This window comes from Cetorhinus maximus, chromosome 21 (assembly GCF_964194155.1).
Source record: "Cetorhinus maximus chromosome 21, sCetMax3.hap1.1, whole genome shotgun sequence".
Classification (NCBI taxonomy): domain Eukaryota; kingdom Metazoa; phylum Chordata; class Chondrichthyes; order Lamniformes; family Cetorhinidae; genus Cetorhinus; species Cetorhinus maximus.
In genome coordinates, this window is record NC_135899.1 from 8,584,871 (window position 1) to 8,600,706 (window position 15,836).

Here is a 15,836-nt window from a genome sequence, read left to right on the forward strand (position 1 = left end):
CCCTCTTCCCAGCCTCCCTCCGTACCCTCCATACCCCTTTAGTCTCTTCTCCCTCAGATATGCATCAAATCTCCCATTAAATCCATGAATGCTCTCAATGTTGACCACTCCATGTGGCAGCAAGTTCAACTTTCTCACCACCTGCTGTGCAAAGAAATTCTTTATCTGATCTGTTGGTCTTTTACTCATGTCCACTTGACTTGGACTCGCCCACAAGTGGAAACAGTTTTTCCGCATTCTCCCTATTGAATCCCTTCCTAATATTCGATCAGTAACTGGGCCCCGAATGCCCTTTCCTCATCCTGAATCATTCCTGTGTTCATATTTTGAGGATCAAAGATCTCCAGCATGATCCCAAAAGAGGAGGTAATACCAGGCCTGATGGTATCTCTGTGATTCATAGGGACACCAGGAGGCCATTCAGCCACTGGAATCTGTTCGTCCATTCAGTTAAATCACGGCTGATCTGTATCTTAAATCCATTTACCCAGCTTGATTCAATATCCCTCAGAATGTTTACGCAACAAAAAAATCCTTCGATCTCAGTATTTAAATTTTCAATTGACCTCTAGTCTTGACAGCATTTTTCTGGGAGAGAGCTCAAGATTTTTCCTCCCATTGTTGTGAAGAAGTGCTTCTCGACATCACCCTGAAGGGCTGAGCTCTAATTCTGAGGTTAGGCCCCCTTGTTCCGGACTGGCCCCCAAACCAGAGGAAGTAGCTCCTCTCCATCTACCCTATTAAATTGTTTAATCAGTATGAGCCCCTCAATTAGATCATCTCCTCAATCTTCACTAATGCACAGGAATACAAGCCTGATCTGTGCAACCTGCCCTCATAATTTAACCCGCCTAACCAGATTGTACAATGTGTGGGACTGACGGTGCTGCGATTGGTCAATCTCAGGCTAATGTTCCCTGTCTGCCGTTGCTAGAACTCTCCGCTGAAACCTAAAAGCAGCAACGTGCCTGGGCTCGGTCTGCTAGAGTGTGCGGCCCCTGCTGGCCAAGTTATCTTGGTGCCTTGACGGAAGAGCTCCAGCCAGTTCGTGTGAGGAATTGTCAAACTCAGTTTGGGCGGAAATTGTGCCAATCGGGTACAAACCGGGCAGATTTAAATTTTGCCAACTCACGCTGGTTTTGAAATAAATAATTATTCTGTCTCTTTAACCTCTTCCTGACCTTTAGCCTCCACAGGAAAACCGAGCAAAGTGATTAAACCAGGCCAGTTGTTGGCCTCGGATGTCACCGCTGACTCTGCATGGCTGTCCTGGCCGCCTCAGAAGGGCATTGAATTTTTTATCATACAGTACAGAATGCGGGGTTCTGCGGTGGTGCGCAATGTTACGGTGACAGGTGACCACCGCTCTTTCGTCATCACAAGCCTAAAGCCTGCTACAAAGTACCTGTTCTCTCTATACAGTGTCTCCGCCGACCAACGCAAAAAGGCACTGACCCTTACAGTCACTACGAAAGGTAGAGTTTGCCTAACTCCTTAGTTTCAGGCAATCTTCACCCCCGCCTCCCTTTGCTTATTTATTCTTCCACAGTGTCGTTCAGCTTTGGAAATGTCTTTTCCTTCACTTTCGCCTGAGACCGTCGCACGCTCACCTCACGTCGGCAAATTGCAGCCAGTTTCTCCTTCCTCAACTATTTCCATCGTCAACTTTGAAGAAGTTGGGGAAAATAGCCAATCGTATTTCTTTCTATTCCTGCCTTTTGTTCCATGGTCTCCGTCCATCCTTGAACTAGTCTTTATGGGACGCTCGAAGCTGAGTACGAGATGTTGGCTGACCACACAAGTCCACAATCTCCTTCTCCCTCGTGTTCCTTAAACCCTCCATTGCCCCGCCCTGCCTGGCTATGGCTGGGAACACAATCTATCTGCATGGACGTTCACTTTCAAAGACCATCAATGTGTCGATCGCTTGTGTCTAAATGTGTACTTTGGCTGTGTATGTGTAGCAGGACTTTGATCTAGAGCTGCCCCTGAAGGCTTGTCGTGTGAACCTGTGAATCGCTTCCTGAACGTCAGGAGGTCGCCATGGGAGAGTGGGCTGGTCTGTCTATCTTTCCTGGTCATGACCATTCCCAGTCTTTCTGTTTTAACGTAAATATGCATAAATGCCTCGTTCAATGGAAGATTTCCTGCTTTTGCCCAAGTGCTTTTGCCAGAATTATTTTGGGCATTTTGCCCAGATAAGCAGAGTTATTGATCCTCGTTGAGTGAAACCAGGGGCCGTGTCGCTGATGTGTCTCAAACTCTCTTATGCATTGAATGTGCATATAACTGTTTATGTATCTGTCTCCCTCACAGCACAGATATTGTCACCCCCTTTCAGTTTCTCTGTGCAGTGCTAGGATATGGAGTGCAGCAGTATGTGGGGCAAGGGGAATGAGTTATTGTGGATGAGTTGGATTCAATTGATTTTATGAGAATTGTCAAGAGTTGATGATTATTGCTTCATTTACCTCAGGCAAGGGGAGGCAATGCTGTAGTGGTATTGTTGCTGGACTAGTAATCCAGAGACCCAGGGTAATTCTCTGGGGACCCGGGTTTGAATCCCATGGCAGATGGTGGAATTTGAATTCAATAAAAACCTGGAATTAAAAGTCTAATGATGACCCATGAAGTTATTGTTGTAAAAATCCATCTGGTTCACTAATGCCCTTTAGGGGAGGAAATCTGCCGTCCTTACCTATTCTAGCCTACACTTGACTCCAGAGCCACAGCATTGCTGTGGTTGACTCTTAAATGCCCTCTGAACGAGGGATGGATAATAAATGCCTGGCCAGCAATGCCCACATCCCAGGAATGAATTAAAAAAAACTTCTTTCAATTTCCCTGTGTGTCATTTGAAAGAATTCCATGAATAATTCCAGGAATTTCTAAGAGGTGGAATATTGCCTCTCCTGGGATTCTGGGCATTGATCATCACCGTTGAATTTTACAATTTGTGCTCGGATTTACACACAAGGACTAACTAACCTCAATTATTATTCCACATTTTGACGGCCTTCTTAGAATAATTAATCAGTAACCTGTAGTTCCCAGGCGTCAATCACTGAACTGAAACAGCTTGGGCCTAGTTAAAAGGCTTTGTGCACTGATTAAGCACCAGTTCTGCTTCCCACTCCTCAGCCACCACCCCCTCCACCCCCCACCCACCCCCCTAGACCCCTGACCCCTGGATCTAAACCCAGCACTGTTCATCAGCTGAATTATTTTGTCAAACGCCTCGATACTGATCTTTCCTCTGGTGAAAATATCCCATCTCTTTTGATTTTTAACTTCTGCAGGGAAAGGCAAACCGAAACCGAGTAAATTGGGTGGTCTTTTGGTTTCTAACATCTCATCTGACTCCATCTCCTTCTCCTGGACGGCAGAGAAGGGTTTTGATGCCTTTCTAATACGGTACAAGGTGCATGGGTCTGGCATCATGCAGAACTTCACGGTCACCAGTGACGACCGCTCGACAACCATCACAGGCCTGAGGCCTCGCACCAAATACACAGTCTATGTCTATGGGGTTTATAATGGCAAACGCACAAAGCCACTGACCAGAGTTGTTACCACAAAAGGTACGGATTTCCCTTTATTTCCCAGTGACGCATTCTCACTCTCCAACGAGTACCAATTCATATTGTACTAGAGAAAAAAAGCAGAAGATCGGTACGTTAATGCATGTTTAACAGGCAGTTTATGGAAAACTTGCTGAGCTGGATTTTCTCTGGTGAAGGTGGAAAACAGCAACTGGTACTGTTTCGGGGTCCAAAGCTTGCCCGGGCGGGGGGGCGGGGGTTGGGGAAACAGTCACCCATTGAGATTTTCATAGGATTGCCCCTTTAATTGGCATAAAGGCATGTTCCCCATCCAAATAAGGGTGGCGGGCAGGCTCTTGATGGGCTGCAAGGCCAATCAGAGACCTTTCAGCTGGAGAGGAGCAGCAGGCTGTCAGAGAGGGTAAGTAAGAGAGAGGGCTCTTCAACATAGAGGTGCCGTCTCTCCAACCTTTTTAAGTCTATAATTGGAAGCAGTATGCTGGGAGGGAAATCCCTCCAGAGGGCAGCCTGCAGCTGGTCTCACACTCAGGCAGGCAGCGAGGGCCTCTAGGCCTGTCTGAAGTATGGGCCTGTTACTAGGTACCCTCCTCCAAGGACTTAAATTGATGTGGGAAACTAGAGACCGCTTAGACAATCGCAGTCATGGCCTAATCCGTCACCCGCCACTTGAAGGTGGATCGCCCTGCCAGATTCATTCATGCCTCCACAAGAACTACTCTCGGAAGTGGGATCGAGGTAGGGAATCGACACTCTGGCCAGTGGGCTAATTTTCAGACCTGAGCCTGGCCCCAGCAGGGCCGAAAGGCCAGCCCAGCATTTTAATGCTGCATTTGCGAATTGATAATGGTAGAATATTTAGCCAGAGGTCCAGGAATATTTTCTCCTGCTGGATAAACATTCTGCATATTTTTCCAAGCCTCCACTGATAAAGACGCTGAGGAGCCAAATCGATGGGTTAGCTTTCTGGTTTCTGCTGAGGAGCTAGATAGCTTCTGACTCTCTTGGCCCACCTCCCAGGATAGCCACAAACTCAGCACAGTGTGTCTGACAGGCCTGAGAAGAGTTGGATAACGAAATGGGATCGTGCCGTGATGGAGGAGGAGGGAGGGTGGTTACAATGCTCTTTGGATGTTAGGGATAGAGGCACAGTGACTCAGTGTTTGATGCTGATGTGCATAGTGACTTTGGCCTTGACTTTCTCTGTGCAGTTCCCTAGGAGATTGATTCATCAGTCACCAGCTTGATAAATTAGAACCTTCTGTCTTGCATAAACCCTCACCCCAACCCCCGAGCAGCCAATATACAGGTAACTGAATTCTACCTCCAGCAATGGGTAACACAAGTCTTGGGTGCACATGTGCGCAGAAGCATCTACCACCTGTTGTGACCAACCATTCTCCGCTTGTTCAATTTACACTTCTTTCGATTTTTTTTCCCCTTTTAGCTCCCACAGATAAAGAGGCTGTAAAACTCGGCAGCCTGTCTACCTCTAATATCACGGCTAACTCTCTCCGACTCTCCTGGACAGTGGACAGGGCCTTTGACTCCTTTTTAATCCAGTACAGAGTCCAGGGCTCTGAGGAGACCCACAACATCACAGTCACTGGCGGACAACAATCCCACCGCATCGTAGGCCTCAGGCCTACTACCAGATACACCTTCTATCTCTACGGGATATCCGGTGGCTCACGGACAGAGCCTTTGACCACTGCTGTGATCACCACAGGTACTCTGACACAGTCAAGTCCCTTTCAATGTGAACATGATTCACTCTGTCAATCTTTCTTGTCATTTTTCAGGTACGTGGATGTAACAAGGTCCCTGCATTCATGCAGTAGGTGTTTTACACAATCAGATTGCGGAGGGAAAGCTGTGAATTAGCTGTGATATTCACAAACTGGGAAACATTGTCATAATTTATTTGCTGCTTGATAGGGTGGTGGATACATGTAGCTTTCAAAAGGCAACTGGATAAATATTTGAAGGTCAAAAAAAGGGGAAAGAGGGGAAACTGAGACTAATTGCTCTTCACAAAGAGCCAGCACAGACTCGATGAGCTGAATAGCCTCTGTGCTATAATTCATTCATGTGACCTCAGTCTTAGCAACAACTTGTCTTTATATAGTGCCTTTCAATTAGTAAAATGTCCCAAGGTGCTTCACAGGGGTGTTAAATCAGACACATTAAACACCAAGGCAATCAAGGTCATATTAGGGCAGATGACCAAAAGCTTAATGTAAGAGGTAAGTTTTAAGGAGAGTCTTCAAAGGAAAAACAGAGAGGTGGAGGAGTTCAGGGAGGGAATTCCAGAGCTTGGGGCCTAGACACCTGAAGGCATGACCGCCAAGGGTGGAGTGATTAAAATCAGGGATGCTCAAGGGGCCAGGTTTAGATGAGCACAGACAGCATGTGCCAATATGATACAAAACAAAAACAAAAACAGAAATACATGGCAGGTCTGGCAGCAACGGTGGAGAAGAGCACAGTTGACGTTTCGAGTCCTCATGACCCTTCAACAGAACTAAGTAAAAATAGGAAAGGGGTGAAATATAAGCTGGTTTAAGGTGGGGGCAGTGGGGTGTGGTTATTGGGACAAGAAGAGCTAGGTAAAGGGCCAGTGGTACGTGGAGATAACCAAAAGATGTCACAGACAATAGGACAAAGAGGTGTTGAAGGTGGTGATATTATCTAAAGGAATGTGCTAATTAAGGGTAGAAAGCAGGACAAATAAGGTACAGATAGCCCTAGTGGGGGTGGGGTGGGGTGAAGGAATACTAAAACGGCTAAAAGGTAGAGATAAAACAATGGATGGAAATACATGTAAAAATAATGGAAATAGGTGGGAAAAGAAAAATCTATTTAAATTATTGGAAAAAACAAAAAGGAGGGGGAAAAAATGGAAAGGGGATGGGGATGGAGGAGAGAGTTCATGATCTAAAATTGTTGAACTCAGTATTCAGTCCGGAAGGCTGTAAAGTGCCTAGTCAGAAGATGAGGTGCTGTTCCTCCAGTTTGTGTTGAGCTTCACTGGAACGATGCAGCAAGCCAAGGACGGACATGTGGGCATGAAAGCAGGGTGGAGTGTTGAAATGGCAAGCGACAGGGAGGTCTAGGTAATTGGCTTGCGGACAGACCGAAGGTGTTCTGCAAAGCGGTCACCCAGTCTGCGTTTGGTCTCTCCAATGTAGAGGAAACCGCATTGGGAGCAACAAATGCAGTAGACTAAGTTGAAGGAAGTGCAAGTGAAATGCTGCTTCACTTGAAAAGAGTGTTTGGGCCCTTGGACGGTGAGGAGAGGGGAAGTGAAGGGGCAGATGTTGCATCTTCTGCGGTTGCATGGGAAGGTGCCATGGATGCAACACCTATAGATTAGGGTCCATAACCCTCCAGACCTTTCCCATCCATGTATCTATCCAATTTATTCTTAAAACTTAAGAGTGAGCCCGCATTTACCACGTCAGATGGTAGCTCGTTCCACACTCTCACCACTCTCTGAGTGAAGAAGTTCCCCCTAATGTTCCCCTAAACCTTTCCCCTTTCACCCTAAAGCCATGTCCTCTCGTGTTTATCTCTCCTAATCTAAGTGGAAAGAGCCTACTCGCATTTACTCTGTCTATACTCCTCATAATTTTGTAAACTTCAATCAAATCTCCCCTCATTCTTCTACGCTCCAAGGAATAAAGTCCTAACCTGTTTAATCTTTCCCTGTAACTCAACTCCTTAAGACCCGGCAACATCCTAGTAAATCTTCTCTGCACTCTCTCAATCTTACTGATATCCTTCCTGTAGTTAGGCGACCAGAACTGCACACAATACTCCAAAGTTGGCCTCACTAATGGCCTCACTTATACAACCTCACCATAACATCCCAACTCCTATACTCAATACTTTGATTTATGAAGGTCAGTATGCCAAAAGCTTTCTTTACAACCCTGTCTACCTGTGACGCCACTTTCAGGGAATTATGTATCTGAACTCCCAGATCCCTTTGTTCCTCCGCACTCCTCAGTTCCCTACCATGTACTGTGTATGTCCTACCTTGATTTGTCCTTCCAAAATGCAGCACCTCACACTTTTAAGCATTAAATTCCATCTGCCATTTTCTGGCCCATTTTTCCAGTTGGTCCAGATCCCTCTGCAAGCTTTGAAAGCCTTCCTCGCTGTCCACAACGCCTCCAATCTTAGTGTCATCAGCAAACTTGCTGATCCAATTTACCACATTATCATCCAAATCATTGATATAGACAACAAACAACAATGGTCACAGCACAGATCCCTGAGGCACACCACTAGTCACAGAGCTCCAGTCTGAGAAGCAATCATCCACTACTATTCTCTGTCTTCTCCCACACAGCCAATTTCGAATCCAGTTTACAACCTCTCCATGGATATCAAGTGTCTGAACCTTCTGAACTAACCTCCCACATGGGACCTTGTCAAAGGCCTTACTAAAGTCCATGTAGACAACATCCACAGCCTTTCCTTCATCTACTTTCTAGGTAACCTCCTCGAAAAACTCTACAAGGTTCATTAAACACGACCTAGCATGCACAAAGCCATGCTGACTATCCTTAATCAGCCCTTGGCTGTCCAAATAATTGTATATCCGATCTCTCAGAACACCTTCCAATAATTTACCTACTACTGACGTCAGGCTCACTGGCCTGTAATTACCTGGTTTACTTTTGGAGCCTTTTTTAAACAACGGAACAACATGAGCTACCCTCCAATCCTCCGGCACCTCACCCGTGGCTAAGGACATTTTAAATATTTCTGCCAGGGCCCCTGCAATTTCTACACTAGTCTCCTTCAAGGTCCAAGGGAATATCATCTCAGGCCCGGGGGATTTATCTACCTTTATTCGCTGTAAGGCAGCAAGCACCTCCTCCTCTTTAATCTCTATATGTTCCATCACACTACTGCTTGTTTCCCTTCCTTCCTTATACACTATGCCAGTTTCCTGAGTAAATACTGATGCAAAAAAACTGCTTAAGATCTCCCCCATCTCGTGAGGCTCCACACATAGATGACCACTCTGATCTTCAAGGGGACCAATTGTGTCCCTTACTATTCTTTTACTCTTAATATACTTGTAGAAACCCTTCGGGTTTACCTTCACATTATCTGCCAAAGCAACCTCATGTCTTCTTTTAGCCTTCCTGATTTCCTTTAATATAATTTATATAGATTTTTTTTTTCCCACCTATTTCCATTATTTTTAAATGTATTTCCATCCATTGTTTTATCTCTACCTTTTAGCCTTTTTAGTATTCCTTCACCCCACCCCACCCCCACTAGGGCTATCTGTACCTTGTTTGCCCTGCTTTCTACCCTTAATTAGCACATTCCTTTAGATAATATCACCACCTTCAACACCTCTTTGTCCTTTTGTCTGTGACATCTTTTGGTTATCTCCACGTACCACTGGCCCTTTACCTAGCTCTTCTTGTCCCAATAACCGCACCCGCACCCACCCCCCCCACCCCCCTTAAACCAGCTTATATTTCACCCCTTGCCTATTTTTATTTAGTTCTGTTGAAGGGTCATGAGGACTCGAAACATCAACTGTGCTCTTCTCCACCGATGCTGCCAGATCTGCTGAGTTTTTCCAGGTATTTCTGTTTTTGTTTTTGATTTCCAGCATCCGCAGTTCTTTGCTTTTATCTCTGTGCCAATATGATAGTTAGTTATCTTATTGCTGTTTGTGGGAGCTTCCTGTGCACAAATTGGGTGCCACGTTCCCTACATTACAACAGGGACTACATTTCAAAAACCCGTCATTGACTGTAAAGTGTTTTGGGACATCCTGAAGCTGGGAAAGGTGCTATAGAAATGCAAGCTCTTTCTATTGGTGTTCCAGTTTTATTTCTGATCCATGCTCCCATCGAGCAAACACCTTAGCTAGAAGGCAAAAACAAGTCCCATCAAGTTCTCTTCACTGTTGTGTGGAATGATGATTTTGTGTGTTATATTATATATTTATTACAGGCTTTAACAGCTGTCAGTAGATGCTGAGGAGCAAGATTCCTCAATCAAGTTGCATTGGGTTCGGAAGTTAAGTGAGCTCGGGTACACACTCAGCCAGAATCTCCTTCCTTGAATTAATGTTGGACTTGTCAGTCTTGTCTCAGTCTGCGGTGATCCAGGCAGCAATAATGTTTTTTCTCTCCCCTCTCTCTCTTTTACCTCCTGCAGATAGAGAAACTGTAACACCAGTTAGGCTGGGCAGCCTGTCCACCTCTAACATCACGGCTAACTCTCTCCGACTCTCCTGGACAGTGGACAGGGCCTTTGACTCCTTTTTAATCCAATACAGAGTCCAGGACTCTGAGGAGACCCACAACATCACAGTCGCCGGCAAACGACAATCTCACCTCATTGTAGGCCTCAGACCTACTGCCAGATACACCGTCTATCTCTATGGGATTTTCAATGGAAAACTTACCAAGCCCTTGACCACTGCTGTGACCACCACAGGTACCTCTTCCTCTCTCCTTCTTTCCATCTGGCACAGATTGGTCTTCAGAATACCAACTGATTGGATGTATTTCAAGCTGTTTTATCACCTAACCCTTCCACCGCCCCCACTCCTGCTACATCTCCCACCATTGGCTGCATGATATGTACATCATCATGATGCCTGACTCCTCAAGGCCAATTGGAAAAGCCAAAAGACTCCTCTGCACCCATTAGGATAATTCATGACTGTCAGTCTAACAGCCCTTCCAAACCCATGACTGCTACCATCTAGAAGGGCAAGGGCAGCAGACACATGGGAACACCGCCACCTGGAAGTTCCCCTTCAACCCACTCACCATCCTGACTTGGGAATATATCGCCGTTCCTTCACTGTCATTGGATCAAAGTCCTGGAACTCCCTCCCTAACAGCACTGTGGCTGTATCTACACCACATGGACTGCAGAGGTTCAAGAAGGCAGCTCACCATCACCTTCTCAAGGGCAATTAGGGATGGGCAATAAATCCCAATTTCATGAATGAATTAGAAAAAATTCTCATTTCCAGTTTGCTTAATGCCCCCTCACAATTTTTCTCCCAGGGTTTGGCTCCCAGCGATGTGATCTCCCGGCCCAGGGATTAAATTTCAATTCCTGATGACTCCAGGGCAGTCCTGGAGGGTTGGCGACCCAATTTCAGAATCTTCTCCCCCACCACCCCCCCCACCCGATTATTGAAAATGTCAAATGGGGAGGGCGGAGAGAGGGATTTTGTTACTATGGTGACCTTGGCCAGTGCACGTCGCCCGGGAGAGTGAAGACTTTGAGGTTACTGTTGTGCAGAGTTAGATTGGCCTAGCTGTCACAACCCCTCAGCTGAGCCAGACAGCCATTAGCCATGAGTGAGTTCCTCTGCAGGGAAAGCTGCTGACTATCCCTATCAGCCGGGTTAGCCTCATGTGGGGTCTCGAACTCTCGCACAGGCCTGGCTAAATTCTGACAATCTGACCTATAGTAATGCCAACCCCACCATCTCCAAAATTCAAGAGACAAGCTCTTCAAAGTCAAGCGATTCCACATTGATTGAAATCATGAGTTGCCTTTTTCTTTGTTCCCCCTAAGAATAAACCAATATAGGGAAATATTTTTATTATCCGTCCGGGCACAAAGTCCACATTTTCTTCCACAGCCTCGTGGTGTTACCATGACAACATCCAGCATTTCAGACTGGCGCTACATAACCTTGTGTGAGAATGAGTGTTTGCTACGCTATCAACTATCATTTCACTCTGGGACTGAGTCCAGGACGTGACAAAGGGACAAAATCTATCCTCTGCACTTCATGCCCCAGACAGCCTCCCCCCATCTTCCACCCAAATAAACATGAGTTTGTCCAAAAACCTGGTGCCCATCCCAGCTCACACCAAATCCCATCCACCCCAATCAGCCCCTGCGCTCGCCGCCCGGCAGGTCATCAAGTTTAAAACTCTCTTCTCTGAAGAGTCATACGGGCTCGAATCGTTAGCTGTCTTTCTCTCCACAGATGCTGTTAGGCCTGCTGAGTTTTTCCAGCATTTTCTGTTTTTGTTTAAAATTTTCATCCTTGCGTTCAAATGCCTTTGTGGCCTCGCCTCTCTCTACTTCTGTAATGTCCTCCTGCTGCATAACTCTCTGAGATATCTGCACTCCTCTAATTCTAGCATTAATTTCCGTATCCCCAGTTTTAATCACTCCACCCTTGGCAGCTCTGGAATTCCTTCCTTAACCCTCTTTTTTCTGAAGTGTAGTCATGTTGTAATGTCAGCATCGTAGCAGTCAGTTTTCACACAGTAAGATCCCATACAGTAAGATCCCATCGCAATGCGACAATGACCAGATAATCTTGTTTTTTTTGTGACATTGATTGAGGGAGAAGTATTGGTCAGGACACCGGGGATAATTCACCTGCTTTTTTTCCTCAAAATGGTGTCATGGGGTCTTTTACATCCACCTGAGAAAGCAGATATGGCTTCGATTTAATGCCCCATCTGAAAGACAGCACCTCTGGCAGTGCAGCACTCCCTCAATGCTGCACTAGATAGTCAGCCTTGATTTTGGACTTGAACCCCCAACCTTCTGGTTCAGGTTCCAGAGTGAGCCACTGAGAAACAGCTGACAGTTTGGGAATTCCAGCTACTTTCCCTGGCTATCAGTGAGAGAGAATTCCCAGGTTCTTCCATTACAGCCAACTCCAGTTGGACAAATTTCTGGAGATTTGACCCACATGACTTCCTGCTTCTAACTGCCCCACCCCAAGGCTCCCATTGATCGCCCAACATGTCAGGGTGACTTGCTTTGACCTACAGCCAAATGGAAAGCATTTTATTAACTTGATTGGTTAATTCTCGACTGTCAGTCAAAGAGCCCTTTTTAATCTCATTCCCAGTATTTTTAGAACTAATAAATGTTCAAAGAAAATGCAATAAATAGCCAACAGTTTCTCTTTGAATGTCCTAGAACTGCAGATACAGAAATGGGGCCCATTTTCTCACTAAAGGTGTTCTATTGTGGGATGTCTCCAGAAACTCCTTAATGCTTCATCAATGCAGATTAACCTGAGTATTGCTGGAAAAATAAACATTTTTTTTGTCAAAGCTTTTTATCTTCCATTCCTCTGGACAATTCACAAGAAAATGCCAATGTCAGGGGAAACAACACATTTACACTGTATGAGAAGAGAGTACTGATTGATTGGGAAGTGGACTCTGAATTGTAGAGGCGTTGCCATTGAGAATGCACCAGTTGATGGTGACTGACAGTGAACTGCCAAGCATTGTTTGAAATTTAAAACAGCAGCTTGACTCTGATTGGTCAAGGCATTGCCCTGGGGAATGAACCAGAAAACGGCTGTCACTTATTTTGTTTAGTTGAAACAGGCGCAATGTGTGTACATGTTCTTTCTGCCTGCAAAGAACAGGGCCCTCTGTATTAATATATGTAGCTTCCAGTACACGCAAATGCACTACACTGCGAACCTGACTGACAATCTTAAATTGGTTGTCAGCGTAATTCTTAGCACACTGAGGATTATTTAGAAAATGTTGTCCAATTGTGGAACCACATCTAATGTTGGACACTGTGTTTGGAATTTTGCAAGCACGGGCTGGTTGGGTACGGTCTGTACCTTGCCCATTGCGAACAGTGGAAGGGACGTGCCATTTGAAATGATCCACCAGTCTTTGGGACATATGGCCTACATACCTAGCATCACACTGGCACTGAAATTCATACACCAGATTACTCATTTGTGTGATCAGCAGAACGTCTTTTTGGTTTGATAGCAGCATCCTGTTAGTGGCAAATATCACTCGTGTTGCTACTGCATAGTAGCAGCATGAAATATCAAAGACATCCTGAGGGATAATGGCTATCCTGATCAGATCATTTCACGCTGTATAATCACACAAACTGATGCACGGGCCCAAGGCCATCACTTTCAGCCCTGAAAAGTGCCCAGTCTACCTCAGATTACCCTGGAAGGGCACGGTATCTCAAAAAATTTGAGCAACAGGTGAAGCTAGCTGTTTCACGTTGCTAAGATTGTCAGTCGGGTTTGCAGTGTGATGCATTTATGTGTACTGGAAGCTACGTATATTATTACACAGACAAAAAGAACATTGCGCCTGTTTCAGCTAAACAAAATAAGTGACAGCCATTCGCTGGTTCATTCCTCAGGGCAATGCCTTGACCAATCAAAGTCAAGCTGCCCAGTTTAAATTTCAAACATTGCTTGGCAGTTAACTGTCAGTCACCATCAACTGGTGCATTCTCCATGGCATCACCTCTTCTAATCAGAATCCATTTGCCAACCAATCAGCACTCTCTTCTCATACAGTAAAAATATACTGTTTCCCCTGACATCGGTATTTTCTTACGAATTGTCCTGATGAGTGCAGGATGAAAAGCTTTGACAAAAAAGTCTCTTTTTTCTGCAATACTCAAGTTCTGTACTGCCAAACGACAGATTAACCTGCAAGAAACTCAACAATCTAAGAGTCTGGAGACCATCAGGATGTTTAGCACCTTGAGTTGACAATATGTGAGCTATTGTTCCCAGTCTCCCTCCAAACCCAAACCTCTGTCTGCCTCAATTCTCGCCCTCTGTCCCCAGGTACATTATGTTTTCTCTTCATCACCCTCCCCTAATCAGTCTAACTCAATTTGTCCAATCTCTCATTAACATCTATCTCTATTGCTCCCAGTTCCTTTAGCCTCCTGAGTCCCTCCCCATCTATCTGCCCCCTCAGATTCCCTCAATCCTCCCATTATGCCCACAGACCATCTGTTCCTCTTGCCCCAGTCCATCCCTATCCCTAATCCCTTCAGGCACCCTTTATCCTTCAGGTTAATGTGACCATCGGACAGCATGTTCATATCTTTGTGTGAGGTGAAGTATGTATGGCATGACATGTTTATGTGGCATTCCATGTCTCGTGTTTTAACAGAGCTGTTCACCTGTTTAAGATAAAGAGGTGAGCCTTGGGCTAAGCAGTGAACACAGTTCAATATCATCCAATATTTCAAGCATTCAACTAATAGGTTGTGGTTACCGGTTGCTATGGAAATATATTGATGGTCGCTTAACAGATTGAAATTATACATTTCAGGATTTTGTGTTTGTCGATTTTGCAAGGATCTAACCTGCTTCAAACAATCTTTTCCACCAGTAAGAAAAGTCACATACCATTTTTTTTCCCTTTCTTAGCCTCTGCAGTTAAAGACACTGTGAAGCCAAGTAAACTTGGCGACGTTTCTGTCTCTCACATCACGACTCAGTCCTTCCAAATCTCTTGGACGGCGAGCAAGGGCTTTGATTCCTTTTTGATACAGTACAGTGCTGCGGAACCCCAGGATGTGCACAACCTCACAGTGGCTGGTGACCAGACGTCCTCCTTCATCAAAGGCCTGAGGCCTATCACCGTCTACACCGTCCGTCTCTATGGGGTTGCAAAGGGCCAGCGCACAAAGCCACTGACCAGTGTCGTGACCACGGCAGGTATTTGTCACAGGAAGCAGACCATTTGTTTAGTTCCAAAAGCCTTTATAGAATCTCTCAGAAAAGTGCCGCCATTTTTTTCAAGCTGCTGCCGGTGATGCTGTTGACGCTTTGCAAATCCCGAAAGTTGTGACCCAAGCTCTTCACTTCATCTTTCTGGGGCATGCATGGACTACCTGCAAAGAGTGGAACTGAGGAACAATTGGTTCTCAGTAGCACCAATGCTCCTCAAACTTGCATGAAACAAACTATGACCCAATTTAGAAAACTCTGGGTTTTTGTCTTTGTTTCTATTCAATATGCAAAGTAAATCTTGTCATTTTACTCTTTCATTCTTGGGAATACGCTTGCCTGACAGTCTACCTCATTGTAGGACCCAATCCTTTATGCTTTCTCCAGCATAGTTGGCCAGCATGCGGAGCCTGGAAGGCTATTCAATGAAAATGTTGGAACATGGAACGACGACAATGCCCCAGTGTGTTCCTTTATCATCTCTTCCTTCCTTGGAACAAAGTGAAATGATTCATCTCCAGTCATTTTTCTTTGAAGTCTCTCTGCAGATGTCAGAATGTGGTGAATGTGTTGGGACGGGGCCTCGCTCGAATTGTTACAGCTACATTATTCTGCATGCTTTCCCCAGCTGTTTGGCTCACATTCTGTGGATCAGCTTTCACTATTGTTGCTGCTTTTTTTCCTGTATGTGGAGCATATCTGTTGGAATATCTGAGCGGCCCGTGAGACCCATCCATGTGTGCATGTGTATTTTAAACTCCTAGTGTTGG

The 15,836-nt window shown here is 45.4% G+C and overlaps 1 protein-coding gene across 1 annotated transcript in view; it reads left to right on the forward strand.

Moving 5' to 3' along the window:
* LOC144695617 (tenascin-X-like) overlaps positions 1–15,836 on the forward strand; it is a 205,783-nt gene that overhangs the window by 124,395 nt on the left and 65,552 nt on the right. Inside the window, exons 19-21 of the mRNA XM_078566513.1 lie at positions 3,300–3,581; positions 5,008–5,289; positions 9,759–10,040. Of these exons, the coding sequence (XP_078422639.1) occupies positions 3,300–3,581; positions 5,008–5,289; positions 9,759–10,040 (846 nt within the window). The remainder of the gene's footprint in view (positions 1–3,299; positions 3,582–5,007; positions 5,290–9,758; positions 10,041–15,836) is intronic.